The following is a 15297-nucleotide window of genomic DNA, read 5'->3' on the forward strand; positions in this document are numbered from 1 at the left end:
TATTTTCTACTTTGCCAGGAACCCATGCTTTCTGGTACCTTAAGTCCTACTGTATTCTGAAATTCCGTGACTGTTCAAAAATTAAATCTAATTGGGAAGTTTTAACCCATCTAATTGTGTGTATTTCAGAAAGAAGAATCAAAACATAAAATGAGCAGCCATCTTATAGAAGCCCCCAGAAGTAAAAGTCCAGCCTTCACCATACTCCAGGACCCAGTAACAGAGGAGGAATCAGAGCTAGACTTTGATCTGTATCCCATGCAGGAGTCAGAACAAGAGACTGGGCTAGATCCGGACCTAGACCTGGATCACGAGATGGAGCCTGAGTCAGGACTGGAGCCTGAATCTGAGCTGGATCCAGAGACAGAGACCAAGCCTGAGCCCACATCCAGGCCAAGGTCTCAGCAGCAGTACTAGCCTCCGTATCAGTCTATAACTCCCCAGTCCCCACCTCAGACTCAGCCTAGGACACAGTCAGTAGAGAGGAGGCATCAGCTTATGAATTCATTTACATCCCAGAGCAGCGCCAGTGAGGATACCCTGGAGATGAGCTAGGAATAAGGGGTCAGATTCCCTCAGCAAATCCTCCCCACCCAAATGGGGCCACTTGGTCTGGAGACGTAGGCTAGTTACAAACTAGCAGTACTTGCTTTGGGACTCCTCCACCTGTTGGCCTTCTTCCTTCCTCAGCGCTGGGATCTCACTCCCAGGTCACAATACTAAACACCAAGAATTATCTCTGAATTCCTTATCCCGGTTCACTTCGTTTCACCTTCAGCAGATGTTCCACTGAAGGATTTCCTTCTTCACACCCCTCACCTCTGTGCTTTTTTTTTTTCAGACCATCTCTAACTTATTCCTCTCATCTGTGTTCCCCTTTCTCTAAAGAGATGAGGCTCAAATAAAATACATAACTAGTTACAACTGGACCCTTCCTGCATCTTCTCCCTTTTCTGTATTCTGTATGCCGAAGGAAATGTCAGGTGGAAGAAATTCCAGAAGTAGGTAGACACGGGGGGGGGGGGTAGAGATGAGCAAGAACAAGAAAAACTGTGTAGCATTTGTACTTTATATGTTATCTTCACTGCACTGATACAGGGGGGAATAGGTTAAGTTAGGCCAGGCTGGGACTTCCCTGGTTGTCCAGTGGTTAAGACTTTGCGCTTCCAATGCAGGAGACACAGGTTCGATCCCTGGTCGGGGAACTAAGATCCCGCACGCCGCATGGTGCAGCCAAAATAAATAAATAAATAAATAAATAAATTTAATTTGACAAACACTTATTGGAAGACTCACCATACCCCAGATACTCTGTGTTTCCGTAATCTATTAACTGCATAACAATCCACCCAAAATTTAGTGGCTTAAAACAATAGTCATGTATTTGTTAATTATTCTGCAATCTGGGCTGGGTTTAGCTAGGCCCATTCATGAGGCCGCAGTCATCTAGAGATTCACCTGGGGCTAGAAATTGAAGATGGGTTTACTCACAAGTCTTGACATCTCAGCTGGGATGGCTGGAAGAGCTGGAGGCTGGCCAGGCAGCCATCTCTCTCTCCACGCAGTCTCTCTGGGAGGGTACCTGGACTTCACACAGCAGCTCAAGGCAGCATGTCACCCGCCACATTCCACAGATCAAAGTAAGTAACAAGGCCAGCCATGATTCAATGTGAGGGCAAATACACTCCACTTCTTGAAGGGAAAATAATTTATGGCCATTTTTAATCTACCACACTACGATAAAAGAATGAATAGAATATGATATCTGCCCTCAAGGAGCTCCCAAGCTACAAACATACGGGGAGAGAGTGTCATGCCTACTAAACGAAAAGGTGATAATAATGAGAGGTAAAGTGCTATAGAAATACAGATGACAGGAAGGGTTAGAAAGAATGTGGGTCAGGGAAAACTACTGAGAAGACATGACATTCGAGCTGGGCATTGAGATTAAGTGGGATAAACACGAGGCTCCCAATGGACCAAGGATGAGCGGGGTGGGGAGGGGGCCACAGCTACTGTGGATCAAGTGTCTATCTGAGTAAGCACCAAGAAAAATCTTGAGTTTTGTTCTGGGAAATGGTTAAATTACTTGGAAACAGTTTGATCACTTCAGCTATGACTTTTATGCTTTGTTAGGTGAGACTAGAGCATCATTTAGTATAGGGCTAATTATCCCCCCAAATTGAGACAAAGTCTTTCTAAAAACTCTATCCAATGCTCTGAATATTGGACTTAATATAATCAAAGGAGCCTCATGCTTTAATTAATTTTGTGTTATCTTATAAATTTGTTAAAATACAGCTTTTCATTGTAAGAATAATACTTGCTCTTTAATGAAAATCTATAAAATACAGAAAAGCAGGGGGGAAAAAAAAGAAATCTCCTGTACTTCCATTCCCTAGAGATAAATTCTGTTAACATTCTGGGGTGTTTCTTTTGTTTTATTAGAAAGCATGGGCTTTGTCTTAGTAATGAAGGGATTCTTACCTCCCAAAGTTATAGAACTTTTTCTTTAGTAAATTAGAGGGTGCTTTGATTAAATCTAAAATACCACCATCCCAACATGCATTTCTTGTTCTCAAGGACTGAGATAAACAACCTGGGAACCCTGCTGGATGCCCACACCTGGCCTCAGCCCTCTAGGAAGCGCCAGGCCTACAACTTTATTTCCAGTATCCTTTCTTCAGATTTAATAAATTTAAGGGAAATGCCAGGGAGTTGACAGAAATCCAGTTTACTTAACAGTACCTTTCACGAAACAGACAAGGAGACTGAGTATAAACTATAGCAACACTTAAGTGAAATGCACTATGCCCTCATGCCAGAAAACTGCATTTTTTTTTTTTTTCCTTAAAGGAAAGCAGTCTTTATTTTGGGGACTTCCAAAGCTTGATTTATAGTAACTACAAACATTGCTACTTTTGAAAGTTTATAGAAAAATTTTTAGAAAAATGGTAATTTCAAACATTAGTCACACTGTTGTAACACTCATCCAATAATTATTTATTCTTCACTAAGAAATAGAATTCTTCAAAGCAAATGCCCCAGAGTTGCCTCACTCAATTACTACAGCCATTAAAAACCCATTAACTAAATCAACTAAATGTTTTTGTAGCCTTATTGAACACCTGTAGCTCTATCCTCTTTTGTCTCAATAGGCACCACGTTTATCTAAGTAACAGTAGATCACATCTGACAGATACTAACACTAAGCTTACGTACTGTACTGAAGAAGCCTAACACTGATATGTGTGCTTGCTATAGGTGTACTCTCTGACGCACATAAAAGCAGATCTAGGTAATGCCCTTTGGGGATGGGAGAGTTTACTTTGCCTTGACTGGTTCTCAATCTAACCAGCGAACTCTAACTTTTTGTTTTTAATGACACTCTTTTAAAAAATCCTGTAACATTGATGGGAAGGGAGCCCACCACCATCATATGTGGTGCACCTACAGATGACTGCATGGCAGTTATATTGCGGCCTAAAAGACAATGTCCTATTTAGTGATATAGTAAGCAACGGTCCAAAAAACATGCAAGAGCTGAGATCTTTAAAGCGTTCCACAAAAGTCCTGTTACAGTGGAGGAATGAATTGTCTAAGGGTCGTGAGCATTAAAACTAAGGTTATGATTCCACTGTTCAATTCGGGCAGGCAGGGATCTGTTGTCACGTCGGAAGATCACAGAAAAGAGGACTCTTCGCAGAGTCCCTGAGCAAAAATGGGCCTTCAGGTTTCTCTTCAAGAACAGCTCTGCTTCGTAATGGTTCATCACTCACCAGTGACAGGGATTGCCTGTAATCTGAAGCAAATTGGGCATGAGGCATTGTATGTAATCAATCTGTTTATGGACTTGCCAAGCTCTCCATCTACTAACATGGGCATGGCTGTCTCCGGGTACCTGACGTTGCCCTTGCCTGCGTGATTGCAAACACTGGGTGGTTGTGTCCTCTTCTGAGTCACAATTAGCTTGTGAAATTGCAGAATTGTTCTGATTGATTTCAGTCATTCTAGGAGCTGACTTTGGTTCCAGTTTATATAAAAAATTAACCGGTGCAGTGTCTTCAGACGTATGTATTTGTGCATCGGGAAGGGGATCAACCTCTTTTTCAATACCAAGCTGCCTTCTCTCTCTAAGCTTATCCTCTTCATCTTCTGTAGAAGCCAAGGGTAGATCAAACATATCAAAAAATGTTGAATGTGGGCTCACAGGAATATACTGTTTCATCAAAGGCCATTTAGGGGCTAAATCTGAGACAGCAGGAAAAGAACATTTCTCAAGCATTAATTCAGAAAGGCGTGTTTTTCTTTTATTAGAAAAGAGGAGCTTTTACCGCTTGTTGTAAGTTGTCATGGGAAAACACAAGCCCACAGTATCCTGCAACCTCTGTCTCCTATAGTGCTGCTGGAAATGATGTTCATGTCATGTACAGAGCTTATGCCATTTCGCCTCTCTCTCCTTTGAAGTCCACTTCGAGTTCCACCAAACTTTTTTTTTGGCAGTGCGGCTTGTGGGATCTTAGTTCCCCGACCAGGGATCAAACCCAGGCCCCTGGCAGTGGGAGCACCAAGCCCTAACCACTGGACCACCAGGGAATTCCCTCCACCAAGCTTTTTACCAGTATCCAATGAACTCTGTGTCTCTGCAGAACAGGAATGTTTTTTCTTCCTACCCCACAGAGCATGTCAATAGTAGAAACCTCTTCTTGCAAGTCTTGTTCCTGGGGTGACACATGAATTATTATCCATTTCAATGCTTATTTCAACAATCTGAGGAGTTTCAGTGGCACAGTTTTGGTTTCTCCTTGAAGAATTCTTTGAAGGGCTTAATCCCAGTCATAAGGCAACATTTCCTCTTCAGGGACTGCTCTGTTGCTGAGGACCTGTCTCCTATACTGATTTTTTCTCTTTGACAGAAAAAACATCTGTTGGAGTTCATGCCCGCATTTTCACTACTGCTTCCTCCTTCATGGCTGAAGAGATTCTGACACCTGTATTGGAAGTTATTCCATATTTTCCCCACTTTATCTGTTGATTATAAGCTCGTGACCAATAGCAGGCAGGGCTTTGGAGGGGCAGGAGCCTTGAAGGAAATATGTTGTTCTTCTGGCCACAGATACGCATGGTGCCCTTAACCTGCTACACTCACTGAAACTTGCCCAGTGGTGTTCGTTCCTCCATAGAGCCTGACTCCCTGCAACATCCTGATGCATCTTATAAATGGTGTGTGGGAGACACAGCAACTCAGATGATCCCCACTCTCCCACTCCGCTATTACCCTGGGGTGCTCCTTCTCTCCCAGGTAGCACTCATTTATTAACCCTTTACTGTGTATCAGGTTCTGTTCTAAGCACTTCACAAAAGCTAACACATTATTCTGCACAACAACCCTGTGAGGTAGGGCTGTTATTACTCCTGTTTCCTAGATGAGGAAACTGAGGTACAGGAGGTCCCACTGCCCTGGATTCCACCTGAGGCCCCTAACTCTACCATCTTGTCTGCTGCTTAGCATCTGTGCCAGTGAACGTTCAGAATAAGTCCAATAGTGCAAATTTCTGGCCTAGTAGAGGGAAAGGTGGTGCCACCAAAAGGAAAAGAAGCAGGTTCAAATGAAGGACAATTCCTATTTACTGAGTGCATGCAACGGTGCAGGTACTTCACAGGCATGATCATATTTGTTACTTCCTCCAAAGCCTCTCCTTGAGAGAGGGACAGTTATTCTTTTTACCCAGGGTAAGACTCTTAAGACCAAGAGTTTGCCAAAAGTCACCACTATTCAGTGTCAATGTCAAAATTCAAACCCAGGTGAGATGCCAAAGATTAGGCCTTTTCTCTACTCAGTGCTGCTTCAATTTGGGGAAAGGTGACTTCTTGGTGCCTTTGAACTGAGAAACTCAAATCAGTGCACTGAGTGCCTCTGTGTCTCTGCCTCCTGCCCTGGTCCCTCCCCCACCATACACCCAGACACCCATGGTTTTTACATTCTTTCATAACATCCCAGATAATTCACTGAGCACCTACTACGTATCTGACACTTTTCTTCTAGGCCCTGGAGATACAGCAGTAAACAAAAGTCACTGTCATTCCAAGGAGTAGTGGGGCAATCAAAACAAATAAACAAAAAAGGCCTCTCCCTCCACAAAAAATCATTCTCAGGTTCACTGCCAGAGGGTGTATACACCTCTCAAAGGTCCAAACAAAGGAACATATTGAAATACCGGTGTTTGGATTGAGAGAGTAAGTAACTTTAATGACTTTTTGCAAGTCAGATGGTTTCCAATTATCTGCTTTCAACAAAACTGAATAAGGACCTCTTGGAGTTATCAGTTGACGGTCATTAACATAAATTTTGATGATGATTACTATGTGATTTTTGGCACATTTGGAAGGAGTTTAAAAAAAACAATGATACTGCTGTGCCAAACCCTTTCCATTCCCATGTACTTACTTTATGTGACCAAGTTTTCGTAGCTATTACCAAAAAAACATGAATAGAATGATGCAGGACTTATTGAGAAAAATCACCTACCTTTGCACTGAGGTATATTTGCAATAAAATTTCATCTATCACAAAATGATCCTATATGTTATTTTGATTACTCATGCACTAATAATACTCATAATGATAGGTAAGAAAGCTTTTAGAGAATCATGATCTCAGGAAACGTTTTTACAAATTAAATTACAACATAAACACACATTTGTATGGTGGAGAAATATTATAGGATGATCAATGCAAGAGTTTTAAGCATAAAATTGTATTACCTGAGGATAAACTTCTGTGAGAGTAAAATGAAATAGAAATACAAGTTCAGGGAGCAAAGGGGGTAATGTAAGATTTCTTCAAGTGATTTTTATTTTTTACATATAAAAATGAATGATGGTGGGTATCAAATTGCTATTGTATTTAAATTCCATTGGATGGCATTCAAAACTGTGCTGTTAACAGTTCTAAAGTGTCAATTTCCTTTGCAATCTGTATGCCTTTTATGTAATTTTCTTGCCTACTGACCCTAGCTAGAAAATCCAATACAAGACTGAACAGAAGTGGTGAGAGAGTGGACATCCTTTTCTTGTTCCTGATCTTAGGGAGAAAGCTTTCAGTCTTTCACCATTAAATATGATGACAGCTGAGGGTTTTTCCTCAGCCTTTATCAGGTTGAGGAAATTTCCTTCTATTCCTAGTTTGTTGCATGTTTTGCATGGGGGTAGTTTCAAAAAGTTATTTTAGTGAATAAGGAAGCAAAATGTTTGAAAGCTCAAGTTCCTTAGAAGCTCTGTCCCTGCTATACCCCCAACAACAAGCACAGTGCCTGCATATGGAAGGGGCCCAATCAGCATTTGTGGAGCAAACTATCTCCCTCCTTCCCCCTTGCATTTTATACTCCAGTGATGCTACGCTGTTTACGGTTTCCCCACATACCATGCTGTCTTCTCTGACCGCAGGTTCCGTCCCTCCCTTCTGTTCCCAGCTGACACCTATTTGATGTGTTCCAATGCTGCCCCCGTGTCATCTCATTCAGGAGATGCTTCTCTCCTCACCCCTTCTCAAATCCTGAGCTGAGCGGGCCTCTTTTTTTGTACTCCTGTGGTACTTTGTGCATCTACTGTATTTATAATCCCCCACTAAACTAGACAGGTGATAGGGTGTGTGGTTAAGAGTATGAATTTGACAGCCCGGCTGCCCAGATTCAAAATTCTGCCTCTTACTAGTTTGTGCGACTTTGGTTGTACCTCAGCTTCGTCATCTGTCAAACACAGGTGATAATAATGGTACTGATCTCATAGAGTTGTTTAAGGGATGAGGGGTAACAGTGTCCAGTAAACAGTCATTACTATGTAAGAACTAGCGAATATGTGTGTATGTATAAATGATTCACTTTGCTGCACACCTGAATCACAACATTGTAAATCAACTATACCCCAATAAAAATTAAAAAAAAAAAAAAAAAAGAATTAGCTATTAAGTCCTACAGGGCAAGGGCTATGTTTTCTTCTTCTCTGCTTCTCGAAGCCCTTAGTCTCCTGCCCGGGCTGCAGTGGGTACTCGATACATGTTTGTCATGAGGGTGGGCCTGGTGGAAAGTATCTGAAAGAAGGAAAAGAAAAATGAATTTGACATTGCATAGCAAGTAGAAATCAGAACTCAAATGTCTAAACCATGTTGCCCATTTTTACGTATTTCCTAAACAGTCTTCACTCTGGCCCCGACATTGCCAAACTGGAGAAATTAAACCTGGGGCCAGAGGTTCCAAGAGGACAGAGTGACCTCAGAGAATATACACAAGTCACAAGAGCTGTGCTGTGCCTGCCTGCTAATGAATGTTAACAAATGTGTGTGGCAGATTTTAGTCAAAACTTGTTTTCTTCATATCCCGGGAGTGAGGACGTGGGGCAGACAAATCCTCATTACTATACACTTCTCTGGTAGAAGTTCTTTACCCAGGTAGAAGAACTAAGAGTTGGACACGATCAGCGCAGGTCAGTTTGCAACACCCTGCTACCTCCCCAGAGCACCTCCAGGGAGCAGAGGAAGGGCTCTACCTGCCTCCAGAACCATCAATCTCTGTAACCTCCTCATTGCTAGAGAATCTCCTCCCCTCCTCCAACCTTCACGCTGTGGCCAGAGCATCCAAAAGGATGCATAGTTTCCCACCCTACCAAGCCAAGGCTTTTATTCTTTTATTTTTTTAAAGATTTATTTTTTTATTTTATTTATCTTTGTCTGGGTCGGGTCTTAGTTGCAGCATGCGGCATCTTCGTTGAGGCATGCGGAATCTTTTTGTTGCAGCACGCGGGCTCTTTCGTTGCGGTGCACGGGCTTCTCGCTAGTTGTGGCGTGCCGGTTTTCTCTCTCTAGTTGTGGCGCACAGGCTCCAGGGTGCGTGGGCTCTGTAATTCTGCGGCACACAGGCTCTCTAGTTGAGGCGCGCGAGCTCAGCAGTTGTGGCGCGCGGGCTTAGTGGTCCCGCAGCATGTGGGATCTTAGTTCCCTGACCAGGGATCGAACCCACGTCCCCTGCATTGTAAGGTGGGTTCTTCACCACTGGACCACCAGGGACGTCCCAAGGCTTTTATTCTTATATCTCCTCCACCTACTCCCCTCAACCCTTCACTCCAGCACAATTTCCTTGTGAAGTATAAGCTTTTATAGAACAAAGCCAGAAAGCGGTTTATCTCCAAGCAACTTCTGTTCTCAAGCCTCTCCAGGGATCAGGGAGCCCAAGAGGCTGACTTCTTGCTTGGAAAGTGCTGGTTGCTTTGGGTGTATCCTACAGACTGCCCAGACAGGCTGTGCTGGATCTTTTGTTTGCCCTCCAGATTCACCCTCCACCCTCTCCACCCTGCTCTGAGCCCTGGGAGGCTGACCTGCATGGACTGCATCACCCAGGCACCTTTGCCTTCTAACTTCCAGTTGAGTTTTGTCAATGGGAGGCACTAGCTGGAGAGGATGATTGGAGAAAGAAGTTGGGTATATATTTCCCTGCTGCGCCATGGTTATATCCCTTTATCAAAGGGCACAGCTGTATTCAGGCAGTCCTTTCTTACTGCTACAGCTCTGTTATGGGTTGAATTGTATTCCCATCCCCAAAAGATATATTGGAGTCCTAACCCCCAGAACCTCAGAAGGTGACCTTTTGGAGATAGGGTCTTTACAGAGGTAATCAAGTTAAAATGAGCTCTTGAGGATGAGCCCTAATCCAATATGGCTGATGTCCTTATGAAAAGGGGAAATTTGAACATAGATTGAGACACACATACAGGGAAGATGATCTGAAGAGTCGTGGAGAAGGCGGTCACCTACAAGCCAAGCAAAGAGGACAAATCCTTCCCTCATAGTCCTCAGAAGGAACCAACCCTGCTGATGCCTTGGTTTCAGACTTCTAGCCTCCAGGGCTGACACAATACATTTCTATTGTTTAAGCCACCCAGTTTGTGGTACTTTGTTAAGGCAACCCTAGCAGACTAACACAAACTCTCATTGGGTCTGGTAACACCTCCACCCCTTGTGTCTTCAGGCCTAGGGTGGTAAAGACTCCCAGCGTTGCTAGTCCTCACCATCCCTAGTTGGTTTCCCTTAATCCTGTCCACACCACAATCTCTTTATTCAATTCTCTTCAATTATTCTGTTGACTGTGCCATGTTTACTGATACTCAAGTCTAAAATATAATTATATTTTCCCAATATACTTCACAAAACTATCACAAAGGCAAGAGAAAGTTCTATTGGGGTTCTCCAATTATGCAGACATCTACTGGGAATCTTATTCAAGGTAAAGCATCTGATATATTTTCACTTTCTTCTTCTGTTGCCTATTTCATCTTGCAGGACACAGGGGAAGCCATGAGGGGAAGTGATACTTTGGACTTAATTCAGATCAAAATTGTGAGAGTTTGTGGTAATCAAGGCAGGGAATGGGTGTGATGAAACATGTATCCTACACTTTAGGTGCTCATATTTCAAAAATTCCAAAGAAGCATTAGGTAAGATCCTAGGACAGTCTTAAAAAATAAGTTAGCTCAAAAGGAATGGGATCTTGCAGAAATTAAATTCTGACACTGCCCATGAACAGCAAAAACACGACGACTCATGTTCTCTGAATAATCCTACTTTTAAAAGAACTTGCAGAAAAACAGTTGTGGGAGAGGCGTATGCACATAATTGAAAATGAATACCAAAGAATGGCCGCCACTTTTAAGAATAACTTCTGGAAGGGGAAAATCCAAAATAGGATAAGTCCTGTGAAAATAGGGGGGGAAAGTGATTTTTAAAGTTACATTTAAAGCGAGAAACACAAAAAAAGGTATAGGCTTTAGAATACGGGAAAAAACCAAACTAGCTTATATGAACAATTATAGAAATTACAGAAAAGGTGTGAAGAACTGAAGCATGCTGGCAGACTGGGGGAAAACAGATGAAAGAAAAAGGAGAAATAGTCAATTCTAGGAACTCAGTCCAGTGAACTTGACACTGACTCTGGAAAAATCCTCAAATGAGTTGTTAAACAGATGGCTGGTGAGCTCTTAGAGAGAGAATCAACAGTCACTCAGAGATGTATTTCCTTTTTGATGGATCTGCACTAACCCATTTGGGTTTTAGCACAGCTCTCCTGTTGTCCCTCTCAGTGTTTTCTCTCCTTCATCTAGACCTTTCTCATAAACTGCACATCATCTATTCTTTGATTAGACAAATATTGGAGCACCTAGTAAGTGCTAGGCACTAATTTCCCCATTCTGGGACTTTCCCTCAGCCACCAGCTCTCTCCTGTCTTTTCTAAACCCCGTGTGGTTTTCCTGAGCTGGCAGAATCCACAGACTCCAGGGCTTGACTGTCTGCCCCAACTCTCCTTTTGTTTTCAAGGATAGAATTGGGAGGAAACTGGGTTGCAGTTTTCCTTGGCCAACAGGTGCTGTCCTCTTTTGCAATATGCCCAGAAATGCTATCATTCGGCTTCCATGCAAGATATTAATTATCTCAATTTCAAATCTGGCAAACCTACATTTCCAGCCTCACATTCCACTTCATCTCTTCAGTCATTACCAGCCCCAGTCCCTGCCTGTAAGTTTCCAAGCCTGTGTCTTTTTGCTCAATTGATTTTCTCATTCAGGAGCCTGACATCTCCTCCACCTCTGGAAATCCTACACATTTCCCAAGACCCAGCTCAAAAGCTGCCTCCTCCCTGGCTGGACTTAATGACCTACTTTGCTCAGTAAAATCCCGCTCAAGCCCCATGCTTGACCTGTGCAGCACCATTGTACTTTCATCTTCCCTTCTCAGTCAATTAATTACTTGTCTGTCTTCCTCACTGGAGTCTAACTTCTTTAAGGGCAAGGGTCTGCAGGCTTCCACTCAGTCCAGCTGCAGTACTTTACAAAAGGGTCGGCAAACTAAGGCCTGAGCAAAGTATGGTGAAATAGTGGAAAAAAGATCAACAGAAGAATAATATTTCATGATACATGAAAATTACATGAAATTCAAATTTCAGGGACCATAAATAAGACTTTTTTTGAACACTGAGAGCCCCTATTTTCTATGACTGCTTTTGAGCTCTAGTGGCAGAGCTTAATAGTTAAGAGATCTTATGGCCCCCAAGATCTCTTGGGGTTTACTATATGGCCCTTTACAAAAAAACTTTTCTAACCCTGCTTTACAACAAGGATTTGACGACTGATCACTGTGTCAGGACACCAAGGTTCTGAGTACATATCCCCTCCAAGTTTTAGTTTATTTGTGTATTGGAAGTAATAACTATGTTGCCTTTAAGCTGTCATGAACATCAAATGAGATAATGCACTTAGAAAAGTATAAAAATATTCTATAAAGACAACTGTGTTTATCTGTACTGAAAAGATGATAAAGCGGTAAAATAAGAAAACACTGTAAGTTTTTATTCTCCCGCTTCCTTCGTTTACAGTCTTCTCTTGAATTTGAAATTTTAAAAGAAAACTCACTTTTAAAGTTTTACTTTTTAAGTGACGATAAGGTCACAGGTTCCTTCCTTCCAGTCTTTCTTTTGTGTTGCTCCCACCTCCTTTTCTTTCTCACTTGTAATTCCCGCCCCCCCCCCCCCCCCACTTTCTTTAAATAGTTTCTCAATTGGCCCTCACAATAACTCAGTGGAGACACTGGGACACACCTGATTATTCCATTTACTGACCAGGAAACCAAGGCAGATTACAGTTGGCTGCGCAGCTCTGACTCAGCACGCAGGGAACCCTCAGTGCCACGCTCTTCGCCATTCCTCAGGGGCAACTGCCCGGCAAATAGAACAAAGCTGACCCTGCGAGGCTTCCAAGCTCGGTTCTCAAACACCCCTTGCGCGTTCATCCTCAGCGTTCTTTCCTTCACCCCCCCTCCCCCATTCTTTGCTGCGCCCCCCCTTCTCGGGAACAGGTGGTAGGCTCCGCGCTCAACGCGCAGGCGCGCGCCGTCGTGGGCGGGGCGGGGCGGGAACTGGGGGGCGGGGTGTGCGCGGGCTTGGTTTTGGGCCGCGGCGGGAGCGGGAGTCACCGCCACTGGAGTGCGCAGGCGCCTGGCAGTTACCGGTCTCGCCATGGAGCGGAAAGGTGAGCGGTGGAGCGGCCTCCGCCACGAGGGGCAACGGCCGCCGGGGCAAGGCCCGGGTCAACGCCGGGAGCTTCGCCTAACCGCCGCCGTCCGGTCCCCGGGCGTGCGGCGCCCCTCCACTGAGGTGGTGCCGCTCCTCACCCCCCGCCTCTGGGCAGCCGGTCCGCGCCCCTCAGCTCCGGTGTCCTTCCGCGCCGGCAGTCATCGCCTCTCGTTCCCCGCCAGGCCGGCCCGCCCCTTGGGGCCACTCCAGGGCCCGGCCCTCGGCAGGGGAGGCCGTACCCCGCGCGCCAGCCCCCTGACCCGGCCTGAGCCCCTTCCGGCGTGCCCCGCCTGGGCGCTGCTCTGCGCTCCGTGGGCCGCCAGTCCCCTGAGCGGCCGCCTGGCCGACGCCGCGGCGCTTGCCCCGGAGCCGCCCCTCAGGCAGGCCCCGCACCCGGGCCTCGCGCCCCTGCTGGGTCTCCACCCTCACCTTGGTCTCTTCCTTTCATCCCTATTCGCCCTTCATCCATCCCTCTCTCCTGCAGTGCTTGCGCTCCAGGCCCGAAAGAAAAGGACCAAGGCCAAGAAGGACAAAGCCCAGAAGAAGTGAGTCTCGCGCCCCAACATCCCTTCCTTTGGATTTGCCCCCGCACCTCTTCTCTGGTTGCACGCCTTGAACGTGCATCGGGTTTGGACACCCGGCGGCCGCAGCCACATGGCCTCGGGGCGGCCGAGGAGGGTAGCGCCCCGTGAACCATGTGGGCGGGAGCTTCTGTTGGTGGAGGCCAGGTCTGCGTCTTAGCAGCCCTGCGCCTTCTGGAAAGGGCTGTTGGGAGAGGACCGTAGCCCGACCAGTACCTTACCTTCCCAACTCCAGAGAGGAGGCACAAGCTCCCCGAGTTTGAGCCTCCCCACGGAGCTGGTAGATCATTATCAGTTTGCGAACCCTGCTCTCTATCCATACCTGCTTCCCAGCGTCTTAATTCGCCTCCTCCGTCTGCAGGGTAGGCGGCAGGGAATTCTTGAATGAATTTTCCGTATTTTGGTCTGCTAGCCACATGCTCCCTTTTATAGAGGAGGGCATGGAGCTTTCCCCTGGGTTAGGCAACTTTCTGAGCCTGCAGGCGCCTGGCCTTCCTTGCAGTGTGGAGGCAGCCCTCTGGGGTATGCAGCCGGTTTCTGTTGCTGCTTCTCTTTTCCCTGAACCTCAAGTCCTCGCACTGAATGCAGATACCTTCTGGAGTGGGCATCACAGTGGTGACGGGGAAGTTCTTTAGCCAACGCTGTTGCTGATTCTGGCTTGGTGTGTTAAGTGCCACTTGCCGCTTTTTATCAGCAGGATGCAGAATCGTGGTTTAGCGCTATTGTGGGAAACACAAAAGTTGGTCAGAGTGTCATAGAAACGCCCAGTAGAGGGCTTCTGCAAGTGAGGCTTAGTCTGAAGAACTTGTATCTTGTGCTCACATTTAATTGCAGAGGGCCTTGGAAATTGTCTTTTAGACAATTTGTACTCAGAAAAAAATGCATTATTTTCATGACACTTTTCCATTTCCTTGGATCTACGTGGAGTTGTACACCATCTAAGTCTTTCTGAGCTGATAAAACTCATTTCAGAGGCTTTCCTAGGTTTTCTTTCTGAATGATGATACAAGATCCTGGCATGTGTGCGTGTGTGTATGTGTATTGTTTTTGGCAGCTGCCTAATGTTTCAGGAGAGCAAAGGATGACATATCAATAGAGCTAAAGTGGTGGGTGACCTCACCTCTTGCTTCATTTCTATCAACTGTCTTATGAAATTTTTTATTTTGTGAAGTGCTTGGTAACCAGTGCATTTAAATGTGAGTTTTTTTTTTTTTTTTAAACATCTTTATTGAAGTATAATTGCTTTACAATGGTGTGTTAGCTTCTGCTTTATAACAAAGTGAATCAGTTATACATATACATATGTTCCCATATCTCTTCCCTCTTGCATCTCCCTCCCTCCCACCCTCCCTATCCCACCCCTCTAGGTGGTCACAAAGCACCGAGCTGATCTCCCTGTGCTATGCGGCTGCTTCCCACTAGCTATCTATTTTACATTTGGTAGTGTATATATGTCCATGACACTGTCTTACCCTGTCACATCTCACCCCTCCCCCTCCCCATATCCTCAAGTCCATTCTCTAGTAGGTCTGTGTCTTTATTCCCATCTTGCCACTAGGTTCTTCATGACCTTTTTTTCCCCTTAGATTCCATATATATGTGTT

General features: G+C 44.9%; 2 protein-coding genes and 1 pseudogene across 4 annotated transcripts in view; 2 read left to right on the top strand and 1 right to left on the bottom strand.

Annotated features, from left to right (window-relative positions):
* The window catches only part of SLC26A8 (solute carrier family 26 member 8), a 63972-nt gene extending 63246 nt beyond the window's left edge, over positions 1 to 726 (top strand). Inside the window, 1 exon segment of the mRNA XM_061195122.1 lies at positions 130 to 726. Within this exon segment, the coding sequence (XP_061051105.1) occupies positions 130 to 555 (426 nt within the window). The 3' untranslated portion in view covers positions 556 to 726.
* Positions 727 to 3324: 2598 nt separating this feature from the next.
* LOC133094523 (suppressor of cytokine signaling 5-like) lies at positions 3325 to 5023 on the bottom strand (annotated as a pseudogene).
* Positions 5024 to 12999: 7976 nt separating this feature from the next.
* The window catches only part of SRPK1 (SRSF protein kinase 1), a 100903-nt gene continuing 98605 nt past the window's right edge, over positions 13000 to 15297 (top strand). For 2 of the 3 annotated variants that reach the window (XM_061196322.1, XM_061196323.1), the window contains exons 1-2: positions 13000 to 13068; positions 13597 to 13657. In XM_061196322.1, the coding sequence (XP_061052305.1) occupies positions 13056 to 13068; positions 13597 to 13657 (74 nt within the window). In that variant the 5' untranslated portion in view covers positions 13000 to 13055. Of the gene's footprint in view, positions 13658 to 15297 lie in introns of all 3 variants that reach the window. The other variant, XM_061196321.1, reaches the window with a different exon arrangement.

The sequence above is a fragment of the Eubalaena glacialis genome, chromosome 7 (genome assembly GCF_028564815.1).
Source record: "Eubalaena glacialis isolate mEubGla1 chromosome 7, mEubGla1.1.hap2.+ XY, whole genome shotgun sequence".
NCBI classification, from domain to species: domain Eukaryota; kingdom Metazoa; phylum Chordata; class Mammalia; order Artiodactyla; family Balaenidae; genus Eubalaena; species Eubalaena glacialis.